Here is a 13,090-nt window from a genome sequence, read left to right as displayed (position 1 = left end):
GGCAGCACTCGAGGATAACTCAGTCTTGCACTAAAGCCTGTATGTCTTGTCCCTTTCTCTCCTTTAAAAAGCCTCCTTCCTGTCAGATCCAAGAGTAGCATTTGACCCATGGATGCTGTCTACCCACCTGCCATATAAAATGATGCTGAAGTTGCCCTGGAAAGGGCAGAGGGCACTCCCAGCATGCAACTCTCCTCCGTTGTCAATCAGGATGTGCCGGGTACGCAAAACAATGGTCTCATCATGGTCTTTAATGACTAGCTTTCCTAAGGAGGCAGGAATGAAGTGAGGTTTGAGAACAGGAGCGGTAGGGGTGAGGTTATACAATAGCCAAGGGCAGGAGTCTCAGGCCCCCATCTCATCCTAGCAGGCAAGAAGTACATTGTTCAAACACCTCTGTGCTTACTGTGCTTACAAGGGCTTGCTTTTCTCTCCTCTCTGCCTTACAAAGTGCCTGCTTGATTTACTGCCATCCCTGCGTGCATCGCATTCAGTGAGCAAGCCTCTGAATGCAAGATTAGCTGGCATGCTCAGAGCACCAGTGAGGACTTTGCTTCATAAATGCTTCTCTCTCTATGTCTGGATCTCAGACAAGCCATTCCTAAGTGTTCAGAGCTGATGGGTATCTCAAGGAACCAGGTGCTCTGACATGAACCCAAAGCACTTAAGTTATGGTCACCTGGACCTCATCAGCAAGGCTCCGAGGCAGCGGAGGAAAGAGAGATTAGGGAGAGACTGGCTTACCTCCGTCTGAGATGTGGATGGAGTGGACGGTGGCAGATGAGGTTAGCAGGAGTGCTCGGCCCTGGCTAATGTGCACGTGGTTGTCCTGGTCATGGCCAGGATTCCAGGGCTGCAGCTCAGGGCTCTGGTCAGGGCACTCGGCCGCCACTGTCAAGGAGAAAGAGATGTCATGGCTCCCACGCACCAACCTCACCATGCAAGATCACCACAGGCCACAGTAAAGGGCTCTCACGCATCATCGAGGCTCATGCCTCCTCTTAACTAGAACTAAAAGCAAGGCCTTCGAGAGCAAGGAGACCCTGCCTGAAACAGGAGCCAGGAGCCCTGGGTCCAGCCCCGTGTCTTTCATTAGTTCATCAGGTGTCTGTGGACCAGTCACTTCCCTCGAGCCCCAGCCCTGCAGCACCTTCCTCTGAGCTCATGTTTGCCTTGCCATCCACCCTACCTCAGGCTTTAAATCTCCTTTACTAAGATGAGAATCTCACACTTTTTGTTTTACTAAAACAGCTCTCCCAGCTGTTGTAAATCCCAAGGGACTCAAACGACAAGAAAACGTGGTCTTGCTTATCAGTGAACTTTCCGTTTTAACACAAAGCAGGGTAGCCAGGATGGGCAGGAGGCATCTGCGTCTTCTCTCTGCAGCCCACGGTGGTCACCAGGGCTCTGGAGCCTCCATTCCACTGAGGGGCTTCTCACGGTCAGTGCCCGTCCCTTGGTTTGTCTTCAACAGGTCAAGTGCTGGCTGGCTTTCAGCAAGGGCCAGTCAGAGACCCTGGGCTGCCTTCCCCCTAGTTCGGGACCTGGAGTGTCCGTGTGTAAGGAGGTGACTCCTCAGTCACGCGGGAAACACATGAAGCCACCTGGGGAGCTCAGTTGATATTGAGATTTAAAAAAAAAAAAAATAGATCTAAACCTCATCTAGAGTGCATGTTTCATGAACCCAGATCTTACGATGGAAACACCGGAGGGAACACTGTCATCAGGTGGCCCAGAGGTGGCAAGGTGGCTCACAGATATGTGGTTTGTAAAATTTGAGCTGGTTGCCAACGTCTAACAAGTACGGAGCTTTTACATCAAAATCTAGATTTCTAGCTTCTCTTAAAAATTTATAAGATCGTACAACAGGGGCCCCACCTTCACACAGGGCAGCAATTTGCCACAACTGAGAAGTGGGTGTCACTTACAGGGGCCTGAACTCCCCAGGTGACTACAGTCCTGTCTGACCAGCTTCACTGGTTTACATCAAGTACCTGGCTCTAGACGCTGAGTGTGCAACCCCCGAGTCTAGTCTGGACACTTCCTTTTGCACATGGGGAGACTGAAGCCCAGAATGAGACCTATCAGTGACCCAGGGGTGAACTGAGACCATCAGAGCCTGGACGCCCTGCCCCTGCCCTGTGGCTTCTCCTGCCCCACCCCAGCTGCTTGCTTCCACTGCTGTGCTGTGGCTCACCTGTGGTCGTGGCCCCAGGGAAGAGGACCGGGAGGAGCCAGCTGACTCTGAGCATCACCTTGAAGGAACAGTCCTGCCTCCCGGCAAATCCCATCCTGGCTGAGTTTCCCCTGCAACAGAAGCGCACCGGGTCAGATCTGCATCCTCCACAGGCAGACACACACACACAGCCAAGGCCACGTGCACACAGAGGCAGTGCCAGGGCGGGCACACTCCAGCTGCCATGACTCAGCGCTGGGCAGATTGGGGCATGCAAACCCTGCCATCGTCCCGCCTATGTCCTGCAGCTCAGAGACCCTGTGATGGATGGAATTCCACCTCTGATGCTTGAGTTCCCTCCCTTCCATGATGAAGCTCTTTTTTTTCCCTTAAAACACAGAGAAAAACAAACATACTCCCACTGAACAGGACCCTGGAGTTAGATGCCACCAACTTGCTGTGTGACCTCTGGGCCTCAGTTTCCTAATCTGAAAAAGGAAGATGTAAACAGGCTGATTTCTAACCTTGACTCCACCTTTGTCAGTCTGTGCTTCTAAAATTAACTATTGAAAATAATACTGAAATCCTAAATATAACACCTGTGTGTTAAAAAACTTCCTACGACCCAGACAAGAGGAAGGTCGGGGCAGAGAGAGATGAGTCCACCAATATCCATTTTCACTCTTTACTTAGTAAAAGAACCACTGATTTTTATCTGGGCACATGGCCCCTGGAATGAAGGCTACCTTCTCTAGTCTCTCTCACATTAGCAGTAGCCTTGGAATTAACTTCTGGCCAACAGAGCAGACGTATAGTGTGTGGATTTTATGAAATGTTCTTAAGGGAAGGCAGGATGGAAGTCTTTCTCCTCTCCTTCCTGCTGGCTGGAATATAAGTATGATGCCTGGATCTTCAGCAGCTATCTTTGGCCATGTAGGGGGAGCCGTGCAAAGCAAATAGAAAGGCCCTAGACTCCAACCGTGTGGAGAACTGGGCAGCTCTGGCGTACAGATTTATTTTTATGTGAGAGAGATTTACTAAACTTCCATTTTATGAAGCCACTTATTTTCCCCCCTTTACTCATACAGAAGGTGATACGAGAATCTGTCTAGATAAACCTCAAGACAGGAACTTTTTAAAAAAGACGCCAGATTGCCCTTTCAGTATACAATGCCACTTGGAGAAACATCTTTGTCTTCAAGTCCCATGTGGCACGCAGATTACGCAGACAGGGCTTGGGGAGAGCCCATGTCCCCAGGTCCTCCCCTGAGCCTGACTCTGTAGTTGTGCCCAGAAACAGATATTCTGCCATACTGAGAAAGCGGCTCAAATCTATCTCAGGCATCCCTCTGAACTAGCTCGGGGACAAATCTGATCATCCCTGACCTTTTACACCAGGTGAGTGCTCTGTGGGAGCTCAGTGAGTTGGGACCACAGGAGGGTCTGAAAGGGAGCAACTGGCCCTCTGCCGGGTCCCTCTGCACAGGTGTGCTGGGGGCCCTGGGGAGGGAGGGAACGGTCCTCCCAGGATCAATGCCCGCGGTGTCCTTGTAACGGGCACCCGAGAGCTGCAGAGAACAAGAGGGCCCATTCTAGTGCCTCAGCGGTGGCTGAAGTCACGCATCATGGCATCTGGGAACGGTGCCTTTCCCACGGCCCCAGAGGAGGAGTGTCCGCTTTCATGCTCTTTGCAATAGAAAGGAGGGGACACTGGGGACAGGAGTGCTCTGTTGCCCTGCTCTCAAGTCTCCATCAGTTTAGAGAAACCAAAGGTAGTCTGTCGGCTGCTGCTGAGAAGCCCCAAATCGTCAAGGAGTTCCTCTGAGGGAGCCTGGCCTTTGGGTCCAAGAGCCAGTCCCTTCACTTGTAAAGGAAAGTGACAAGTGGCAAGGTCCAAGGTGGTGGTGGGAGGGCGGTGTGGATGAGGCCCCCTCCTGCCCTGAGGGCTGGTCACCTGCAGCGAGGGGTTCCCTCTGGGCCTGCACGTCCTGGTTCAGAGAGGGAGGCTGGCCTGACCACAGGCTTGGGTCTCTGACCCCGTCTCATCAGATCACAGCTCATTTCACAGACCAAAAAGATCACGTTCTGAGTGAATGTACAGACAATTCCCCTTGGAAGGATCATCCTCAAACCTCTTCTTCCTAATGTTACAGAGTTCTCCTGCTGTGTCTCACAGCCGGCCCTGCCTGAGCCGTGGAGGCAGAGTGCCCTTGCCCTAAGACCTGTAACCCATTATCGCTGGGGGGTGTCTGCGTGCTTCCTTGCCCGTGAGTAGGTTCCATCACCTCAGTATAAACAGCAGCCCCCAGAAACAGTCTGTTGAAGTGACCCCAAATAGTTCTCAAATTTCACTTGGGAGTTTGACACCAGAGGATGACAGCTTTCCCAGTCGGCCACTGAAAGCTCCCTGGCATTGGAGTCGGGGTTCAGCTTCTCCAGCTGCCAAGATACCATTGGGAAGCAAATCCCAGCTGCGGGAGGCCTGAGATGAGTGCCGTCAGCTAACGGTGCAAGAAGTCTCTGCCGGAAGCTGGTGGCCGAGGCTGGACGACAGCTGCCCTTGCTGGTCCCGAGGCCCTGAGCTGGCCTGTTCCCTAAGGGGAGTGGTGACCCCTCAGGAGAGCCCGTCCATGTGGAAGAAGAACCTGGACACGCTTTGTGGAAGGCAGCACTTCAGGTTCCTCACAGTGACATACGACTGTTTTCTGGAGGCTGTGTCCCCCCTCCAGCTGCGGCTCGGTGTCTGCATTTGCCAGGCCTCACGGGGACAAGGAGATGCAGGAGCGAAGTGGGCACCGGGGATGCTGCTTGTTGTGTCTCTGCCTCTCCCGGCTGCTCACACCAGGCTCCTGGGACTGTCCTCTTCCGGCAGGAGGCCCGGTCACAGCTGCCCTGGCCCCAGGGCTTGTCGCCTGCACAAAGAGAGGAGCAGTGTTATTCCAGCCTCCAGAGGGGCCCCTGGATTCTTTTTCCTTAATCTTTAGATTATTTTTTACATTTATTTTTCAGTTACAGTTGACATTCAATATTATATTAGTTTCAGGTATACAACACAGTAATTAGACACTGATATAACTTACAAGGTTTTATCATGGACACCCCCACCCCAAGCATATTAGAGCCTGCCGTCGAGTTCTGCTGTGTCAAGTCCAAATCCCCCTCTACACCCGGAATAAGCTCGTCTTCCGCTGCCGCTCTGAAACCCCACCCCATCCTCTGGGCACACATGGTCCTGGAGCCCCGTGCGCGTTACTGTGCTGGCGCTGGGGGAGCAGGAGGTAAGATCCTTGCCCTCAAAATGACCCCCACCATCGCCTATGCAACAGGCACGACATCTAAACAATGAGCAAGACCCTCCAGCCGAGGAGAGGCTGCCCAATGGAGAGCTAACTCTTACTCGCTTGAGGTTAAATGCTGGGGTAAATCATTCGCCAAAACAAAACCCATCCCTCTCCTTTGTGTTTGAGGCCCTGCTGTCTGATACAGTAGCTGCTGGTCACAGGTGGTGTACTGGGCAAATTTAAATTTCATTAAAGTTAGCTAAAATTGAAAATCTGGTTCCGCAGTCACATGGGACACATTTCAAGGGCTCGGTGGCCATTAGCAGCCAGCAGCCACGGTGCCGGGCAGCACAGATCTAGAACAGGTCCAGGGTTGTGGAAACTTGTACCGGACAGGCAGGCAGCTCTGGTTTGGAGCCCCAGTGAGTATCGAGGGTGGTTTAAAAGGTCCACACTAGAGCCCCAACTCAGCTCAGAGCCCGGTTCTCCAGGTGATATTCCCAGACCAGGGGCACAGCCCCATTCCACACCTGCCGACCTGCTGGACCCATGTCTCCAGTCCTCCAGACGACTGCACTGTGTGCGGAGTGAGCACCTGTGGTCCCTCAGCTGCCAGTGAGGTGTCACGCTCATGACCATGGGACAGAGTACTGGCTACGCTTGGAGCCTTCAGGTTCTGTCGCAAGACAGATACAAATGTAACTCTCAGGTCTGCCACAGAGCTGTGGGTGAACGTGGCCATCGCCCGGACGGGTGTGGCTCGGCGGTTGAGCGTCGACCTGGGATCCAGGCGATCGGGGTTCGATTCCCGGTCAGGGCACCGGCCCGGGTTGTGGGCTCGATCAATGACTCTCTCATCATTGATGTTTCTGTGTCTCTCTCTCTCTCTCCTTTCCTCTCTCTCTGAAATCAATAAAAATATTTTTTTTTAAAAAAAAAGAACGTGGCCATTGATGGAACAAGTTAAGCCTCAGTTTCCTCATCTGTAAAATGGTGGAATAACTGTAGCTGCTAGATAGGGCTGTTGGGTGGAATGAGGGGATCATGTATGTGTGGCACAGTGACAGTGCCACAGTGTTCCACCAATGTGAGTGGATTACCGTCATCCACGCCTGCCTCCTGTTCACTGCCTCACGGAGTGGACCCTCGGCCCAACACCTCACTGAGTCGACCCTCAGCCCAACACACCAGGTGGGATTTTTAGCTCCTTCCACTGATAAATTGGTAAAACTGCGTCATCCGTTAAGAGGCACCTCGAACACAAGAGGCGCTTTCTCAGGAACTTGACCTCAGGGACTTTACGCAGGAAACCCGCCCCCACCAGGCAGTATGTTTATGGAGTGGAGAAAATACACAAGTATGACATAATGGAGCCCACACTGGGCTCTGGGCACAGGTTCTGCCTGGACCGTGCAAGCGTGGCTGATGGGCCACCTTCCTGGGAAGAGCGCATAAGGGGTGGTGGGCTCCTGGAACCTCAGACGACAAGGAGGGGCAGAGGGGAAGTCCTCTCCCTCCTGGATGGCTTCGCTTGTCCCTACCGGTCCAGCAAAATAGAGCCCCCGAAAGAAGAAGGGAGGGAGATAAAGAGATTAAAAGGATTATTTACACAGGCCGGATTATTACTCAGCCAGGATTAAGTTACCACTGGGGTGGATGGGTGGTGACCGGGAGAAGGAAGCCTGTGTGCAGGGAGCAGGCTGGTTCTCGGCCCCACCGTACACGATCTTCCTGCCGCCAGCACGGTGCACCAGAGGGTCCCCACCGTAGGGGCTGTGTCCTGCCTCACTGTGAAAGCTGCCCTCCCGTCTCATCTGCAAGGAGAGAGAGGCTGCTCTGTCAGACTCCCAAAGCCGGCTGGCCCAGGGTGTCAAAGAGGTTCTTTCAGGGCACACAGGTCCGGGCAGTGCCCCCAGCTAGGGTATCTGGGGACAGGATACCTGACTTCAAGGACAAGCTCACCTGGGCCCCACCCAGGCTCTACCAGGCATCACCAGCAAAAGACACTGAATCTCTGTGGGTGGGCTTTCCTCTCCCAGGACAGGGAGGCTGCCTGAGGGCTATGGGGCTTTAATCCCTCTGCCTGCCCTGGGCTAATGCATGGAGGCCCAGCCCTCAGGGCCCCGTGTTCCCATCACAGAGTTCAGCGACCTCAAAGGGAAGCCTCTCCCAGGACTGAATCAGAGCCTGGACCTGCCCAAGTCACACCCCAGCTACACACCTTCCCAGCTGGTTGTGTGCACGCTTCTGGCTGGGTCAGTGACTGTGGAAATAAACACTCCATCAATTGTGTTTTTAACTGAAAATCCTAGCGTCAGCAGTTGGCCTGGCATTTGTCCTGGCCTTAAGTTGCCCTGTGTGGGCCCACTTGTTTCTGAGGCTCCAGAAAAAAGACATCTGCAAAATGCCCCCCGGCCCTTTCCCCACCCACTCCCTCCAGGGCAAGACCTCCTTCACTCCCCCAGGGGTCCTGATGGGCCCTCCGATCCACTGTCCACATTGAGGGGGTTCCTGCCCGGTGGGGGTGTGGCTCATTCCCATAAATAGCTTTATTTCAAAGTTCACAAAATTTTTGCTAAATAACAGTGAGGGTGCCTGAGTGTGAGGAACGGCCGAGATGAGCAGGTCTAGTTCCTGAAGCACCTTTGGTGCAAAGTTGAGGAGTTTGGACTTTAACCTGAAGGCTTGGGGGCCACTGGCAGGCCCAAGGGGCACGGGGAGACAAGTCTATATGTATTTTATAAAAAGATGCTGCTGGCCTGGCTGGGCGTGTTGAGCATCAACTTAGGATCCAGGAGATGGAGGTTTGATTCCCGGTCAGGGCACATGCCCGGGTTGGGGGCTCGATCCCCAGTCGGGGGCATGCAGGAGGCAGCCAATCAATGACTCTCTCATCATTGATGTTTCTATCTCTCTCTTTCCCTCTCCCTTCCTCTCTCTGAAGTCAATAAAGATATATATTTTAAAAAACAACAACACTGCTGGCAGGGACGGGGAGGGATGGGCAGGGAGTGGGAGAGCAGCCTGGAGGCCTCTGCCGGAGTAGAATTAATTCAACACACATTTATTAAGTGTCTGCTGCATGATGGTCCTGGCCCTGGGCCCAGCGGCAAACAGCTCGGGAAAGGAGCCTGCCTGCCTGCTCCAGGTTAGGCAAGAGCTTCCAGTCTAGTTTGGGTGGGTGGGAGTCGAGAAAGAATAACGATAAATAAATGCATCCCAGGGTGTCTGCCGGTTAAGAGCTACAGAGAAAGATCAGCAGATAAGGGGGAAGGAACGGCTACTGTATAGGGGGTTCAGGAAAGTGGTCCCTGAGAAGGTGACATGTGAGCAGAGACCTGAGGGAAGGGACAGGGCAGGGTGCCAGGTGAGCATCCAGGCAGGGGTGAGGGTGGAGGGGACCGGCAAGGGAGCGAGGGGTTGGTGAGGCTTGCCGACCAGGCGGCTGTAACGGGGGCATGTTATAGAAAGGATGCCTGTCTTCAGAGAAGGGCCCTCCGGCTCAGGGCTTCATTAGTTATCTTATCAGCTGGGGCTGCCGAGATTCTGGCGCCCAGAGGAAGAGGGGATGTGACAGGGTATAACAAGGCGGGCTCCTCACTGAGTGGGCCACTCCGTATGCACCTGGAAGAGATGTTTTCAGAGCCATAGGGCCCTGGGAAAGGTTAACTGTTGTCAGGATCGTTCTAAGTGTGGTCTGTTCTGTGTGTTTAAACTATTTTTGTATCAGACCTGTAGTTCTCAACACCCACGTTCATATTTAATGGGAGGGAAGGAGGGAGTGGGGCGCCAGAGAGACTCACCCCAGACACCCTGAAGGCAGGGGGACTGACAGCCTTAGCTAGAAAAGCCTAGAGAAAAGAAAGAGAGAGACACACAGACAGAGGCAGAGATAGACAGACAGACAGACAGAGATAGAAAGAGAGAAGCAGAGAGAGAAAGGTTTCTCTGCAGAGCTGGATAAGCATGCAGACCCCGCCCCCACCCCAGGGGTTCTGACGCTGCAGTCAGATGTGGGGCAAGACCCAGCCAGCCGCATTTACACACACACCCTGACGCCCTGGATGATCCTGTGGCAGGTCCTGCCCTCAGAGGCACGGGTCGAACACTGTGTTTAGACTCAGGATGGGCCTACCACAGGGGCACATGGTCTGTGGACTAGAGGCATCCTTCAGACTGGGAGGGAGGACCTGGGGCAAAGGGAGGACCTTCTGTGCCGGCCATGGACTCCTGTTCCCTGGGCCCATTGGACACGGTTCGAGTTTTGCCCAAAGGGAGAAACAGTCTTTATGACTGGTGGGAGACAGAGGGAGACCGGGGTGGGGGCAGGGCAGAACCAGGCCATGGACCCTTAGAGCTCACGTGGGCATGGGTGGGTTCTGCTTGCCTGCCTTCCTTGTCCTACCTTCAGTATGTCACTCTTCCTTTGACAACTTTGTCTCCCTCACTCTCAGTCACGTGGCTCAGGTGGGGCCTAGCCACCCACCTTGGCTGCCAAGGTGAGCATGTGACCAAGCCTGGCCAATGACATCATTCCACTCCCTGGCTGCTGTGACTGGTTCAGGATGGTCAGGGGACCCAAGGCAAGAAAAGGGGGCGTGCACAGAACTATGGGGAAAGCTGGTTCTTTCCCACTGTGGTGGCAAGCCTGTAGCTTCCGAGAGAGCCTGCCTGAGAATGAAGCTTGCACAGAGGAATGCACAGCCTAGAGATGGAGAGAGACAGTCTGTGAGCACCCAGACCCAACTCTGCCTGAAGCTAGTCCTATGCCTGCCCTTTTCAATTACACAAGCCAATAAAGTTTCTTTTTCGTGTAAGCCAATTTGAGTTGTGTTTGGATATTTACTATGGAAACAATCCTAACAAGGAACCAAAAGAGAAAGGCAAGATGAAGGTTAGTTTCCTTACAAATCTTTTGCTCTCAAAATGTCCATTTTAATCAATGAGGCCTCACATTACTTTACCAGCCAAAGAGACCTCCTGTTTCCAATTGTAGCATGTCCCCAAACAGGCATGTCCTTAGGAAAGGGTGACCCACATTAGGAAGAATGAAAGTCATGCCACCACGACAGTCTGAGACTCTTCCCTGTAAGATTCTGCAAGGACCATCTCATGGGCTACTCCCCTCCCCCATGCAGCCCATGTTCCACAGACCTGCCAGTGTGGGTTATGGCCCATTTTTGCTGAAAACCCTCCCATCATACTGAGAATAAAGTCAGAACTCCTCACCTGGCCCTCCGTGGCCTGGCTCCCTCTCCACCTCCTCTCACAGCAGTCTCTATTCCTGCCACGTTAGCCTCTGCCGTTTCCTTGAAGGTGCCAAGCTCCTTTCTGCCCCAGGACGTTTTCACATGCTGTTCCTGCTGCCTGGAATGCTTTCCCTCACTCTACCCATCCTCAGGTCTCAGAGGCTTTTCCTGACACCCCCTTGCCATCTGAGGAAGGTCCTCTCTGCCAACACCTTCCATAGTGTCCTGGTGGCTTTCTTCACTTGCCACAGTACACAATCATATCTTTACTTGTGAGTTTGCTTACTATCCAGAAGCTTCATGAGGGGAGGAATCATGGCCATTGCTGGAGCTACTCAGAGTGTGGCCCAGGGACCAGCAGCATCGGCAACTCCTGAGAGCCTGTAGAAGTGAGGCGTCTTGGCCAAAGCCACTGCCTGCAAACCTCAGGGACTCGTGTGCACACAAAGTTTGAGAGCTTCACTTCTGAGGGATCTCCCTCTGCTCTGAGATACCTCTGACCTAATCTCACCCCCGCTGCTGCAGGAGTCAGGCCTGCTGGCTTCTGTGCGTTTCTATCCGTCTCTCTGTTCCCTAGCGGCACTGTATTAACCAGGAGGGCCGCCAAACTCAGGATAAGGGAGCTGACCACAGAAAGTTCCCCAAAGGGCTGACATGAGAGCCCCGAGACAGGCAGGCATGCGGCTCACGAGGGAGCCCCCTGGGGTGGGGTACGGTAAAAGGCTGATCTGCTGGCACCTGCTGCGCCTGGAAGCCGGGCTGGAATGTCATGAGGCCGGGCTGGCAGCAGTTCAGACAGCACAGCCTTCCTCCCGGCTCCCGTTCTCAGGCTCGCACAAACCCAGGAAGGGCAGAGACAGGGGATGTTTGCACAGCAGATAGACTTTCCCCACTCCTCCCTCTGCCTGGCAGATTGGAGTCGAAAGCCCACGCCTGACTTGGGTTCAAGTTTGGGCCACAGCCCTCCTTTGATGTGAGGGGCTTGTCTTTCCCTGGGTTATTTATTTGTAGAAACCACTCTGGATTCCCACTGCTTCAAATACACCTCCAGGAAGCGACGCCAGGCAGGGGCCCCACTGGGGCCTGTTTTACTGCCCTGTGTGCCCCTGGCTCCTGGGCCCAGGATCAGTCACCTATATTCTTGCAGGCAGGTGTGAGTCGCAGTCTTGGAGCAAAAGTCCATGATATTTGGAAGAAAAGGAGCTCTGATAAATTGATGGAGAGGAGTGGCTAGAAACAAGGAGTCCCAGGTTCAAGTCCTGGGAGACCTCGGGCAATGTGTACTTTGGTGCTAACTCAGGGCCAGGTCCACACACGGGCCGTGACAGAGATGAGCAAGGATGACAGTCCCCACTTGGAGCTCTGGGACCCCTGCTTCACCACTAGGGGACCCCAGGGCTCTATATAAATTGCTTCCCCCACGCCCCCAACATTTCACTATGAACAGTTTCAAACACACAGCCAAGCTGGAAGAATTTCACAGGGAACACAAACATATCCATGACCCGGCAGCAGCCAGTAACATTTTGCTCTATTTTCTTTGTCACATATCTACCCATCCATCCATCCATCCATCCATCCCTCTATCTACTCAAATATCATCCTTAATTTTTGGATGTATCTCAAAGGAAATTGCAGGAATCAGTGCACCTTGCCCTAAATACTTCGCATGCCTGTGAATACCTAGAGTTCAATATTCATTTAATTTTTAAAAATCTTTTGAGGCAAAACTTACACGGAATGAAACACACAGACCTTAAGTGTAGCTAGCTGAGTTTTGGCACATGCATACACCTGTGTGACCCAAACCCGTCAAGGTGTAGGACGCTGTCTCCGCTCTAACCCCTTCCCTGTCAATTCCCTCTGCAAGGGGCAGCCGCTGTTGTAGTTGAAGCATTTCAGAACAAAGCCACAGATGTGTTCTGCCTGTTCTAGAACTTTCTATAAATGGGATTATCTGGTATGCAGGCTGCTGTGTGAGGCTTCCTCTCCCCAGTATGTTTTCAGGATCCACCCACGTTGCTGTGTGTATCAGCACTTTACTTCGTATAACTGCTGCGAGGTATCCAACTGCATGAATATACCCTATTACAAATAACTGCCCCAAATGAAGGGGAGTCTGGGAGGGAAAAAAGAGGGACAACTTTGATGCCATAACACAGCCAGACAAAGCCATGTTTCCCACTGTTCCCTAACACAACCAGATGCTCTGGGGGCAGGTGTCCGAGCCCTGGCACTCAGCAGCTCTGCAAAACCATCCCCCAGAGGTCCCTCATCTGTAAGAACCTCCCTTACAGGGCCTCTGTGAGGAATAAAGAGGTGACACATGCAAAGTAACTGGCAGAGCCCCTTGCACAAATACTAAGGCTACTAAAGGTGTTGGC

The 13,090-nt window shown here is 53.1% G+C and overlaps 1 protein-coding gene across 1 annotated transcript in view; it reads right to left on the bottom strand.

Moving 5' to 3' along the window:
* The window catches only part of CEMIP (cell migration inducing hyaluronidase 1), a 46,857-nt gene extending 44,566 nt beyond the window's left edge, over positions 1-2,291 (bottom strand). The window contains exons 1-3 of the mRNA XM_016217949.2: positions 2,198-2,291; positions 745-891; positions 128-266 (exon numbers count right to left, since the gene is read on the bottom strand). Coding sequence (XP_016073435.2) covers positions 128-266; positions 745-891; positions 2,198-2,291 — 380 coding nt within the window. The remainder of the gene's footprint in view (positions 1-127; positions 267-744; positions 892-2,197) is intronic.
* Between the last annotated feature and the right edge of the window lie 10,799 nt (positions 2,292-13,090).

Source organism: Miniopterus natalensis, chromosome 22 (genome assembly GCF_054644295.1).
Source record: "Miniopterus natalensis isolate mMinNat1 chromosome 22, mMinNat1.hap1, whole genome shotgun sequence".
Classification (NCBI taxonomy): domain Eukaryota; kingdom Metazoa; phylum Chordata; class Mammalia; order Chiroptera; family Miniopteridae; genus Miniopterus; species Miniopterus natalensis.
The sequence above is the reverse complement of the archived record's forward strand: the minus strand, read 5'-3'. Positions and strand labels throughout refer to the sequence as shown.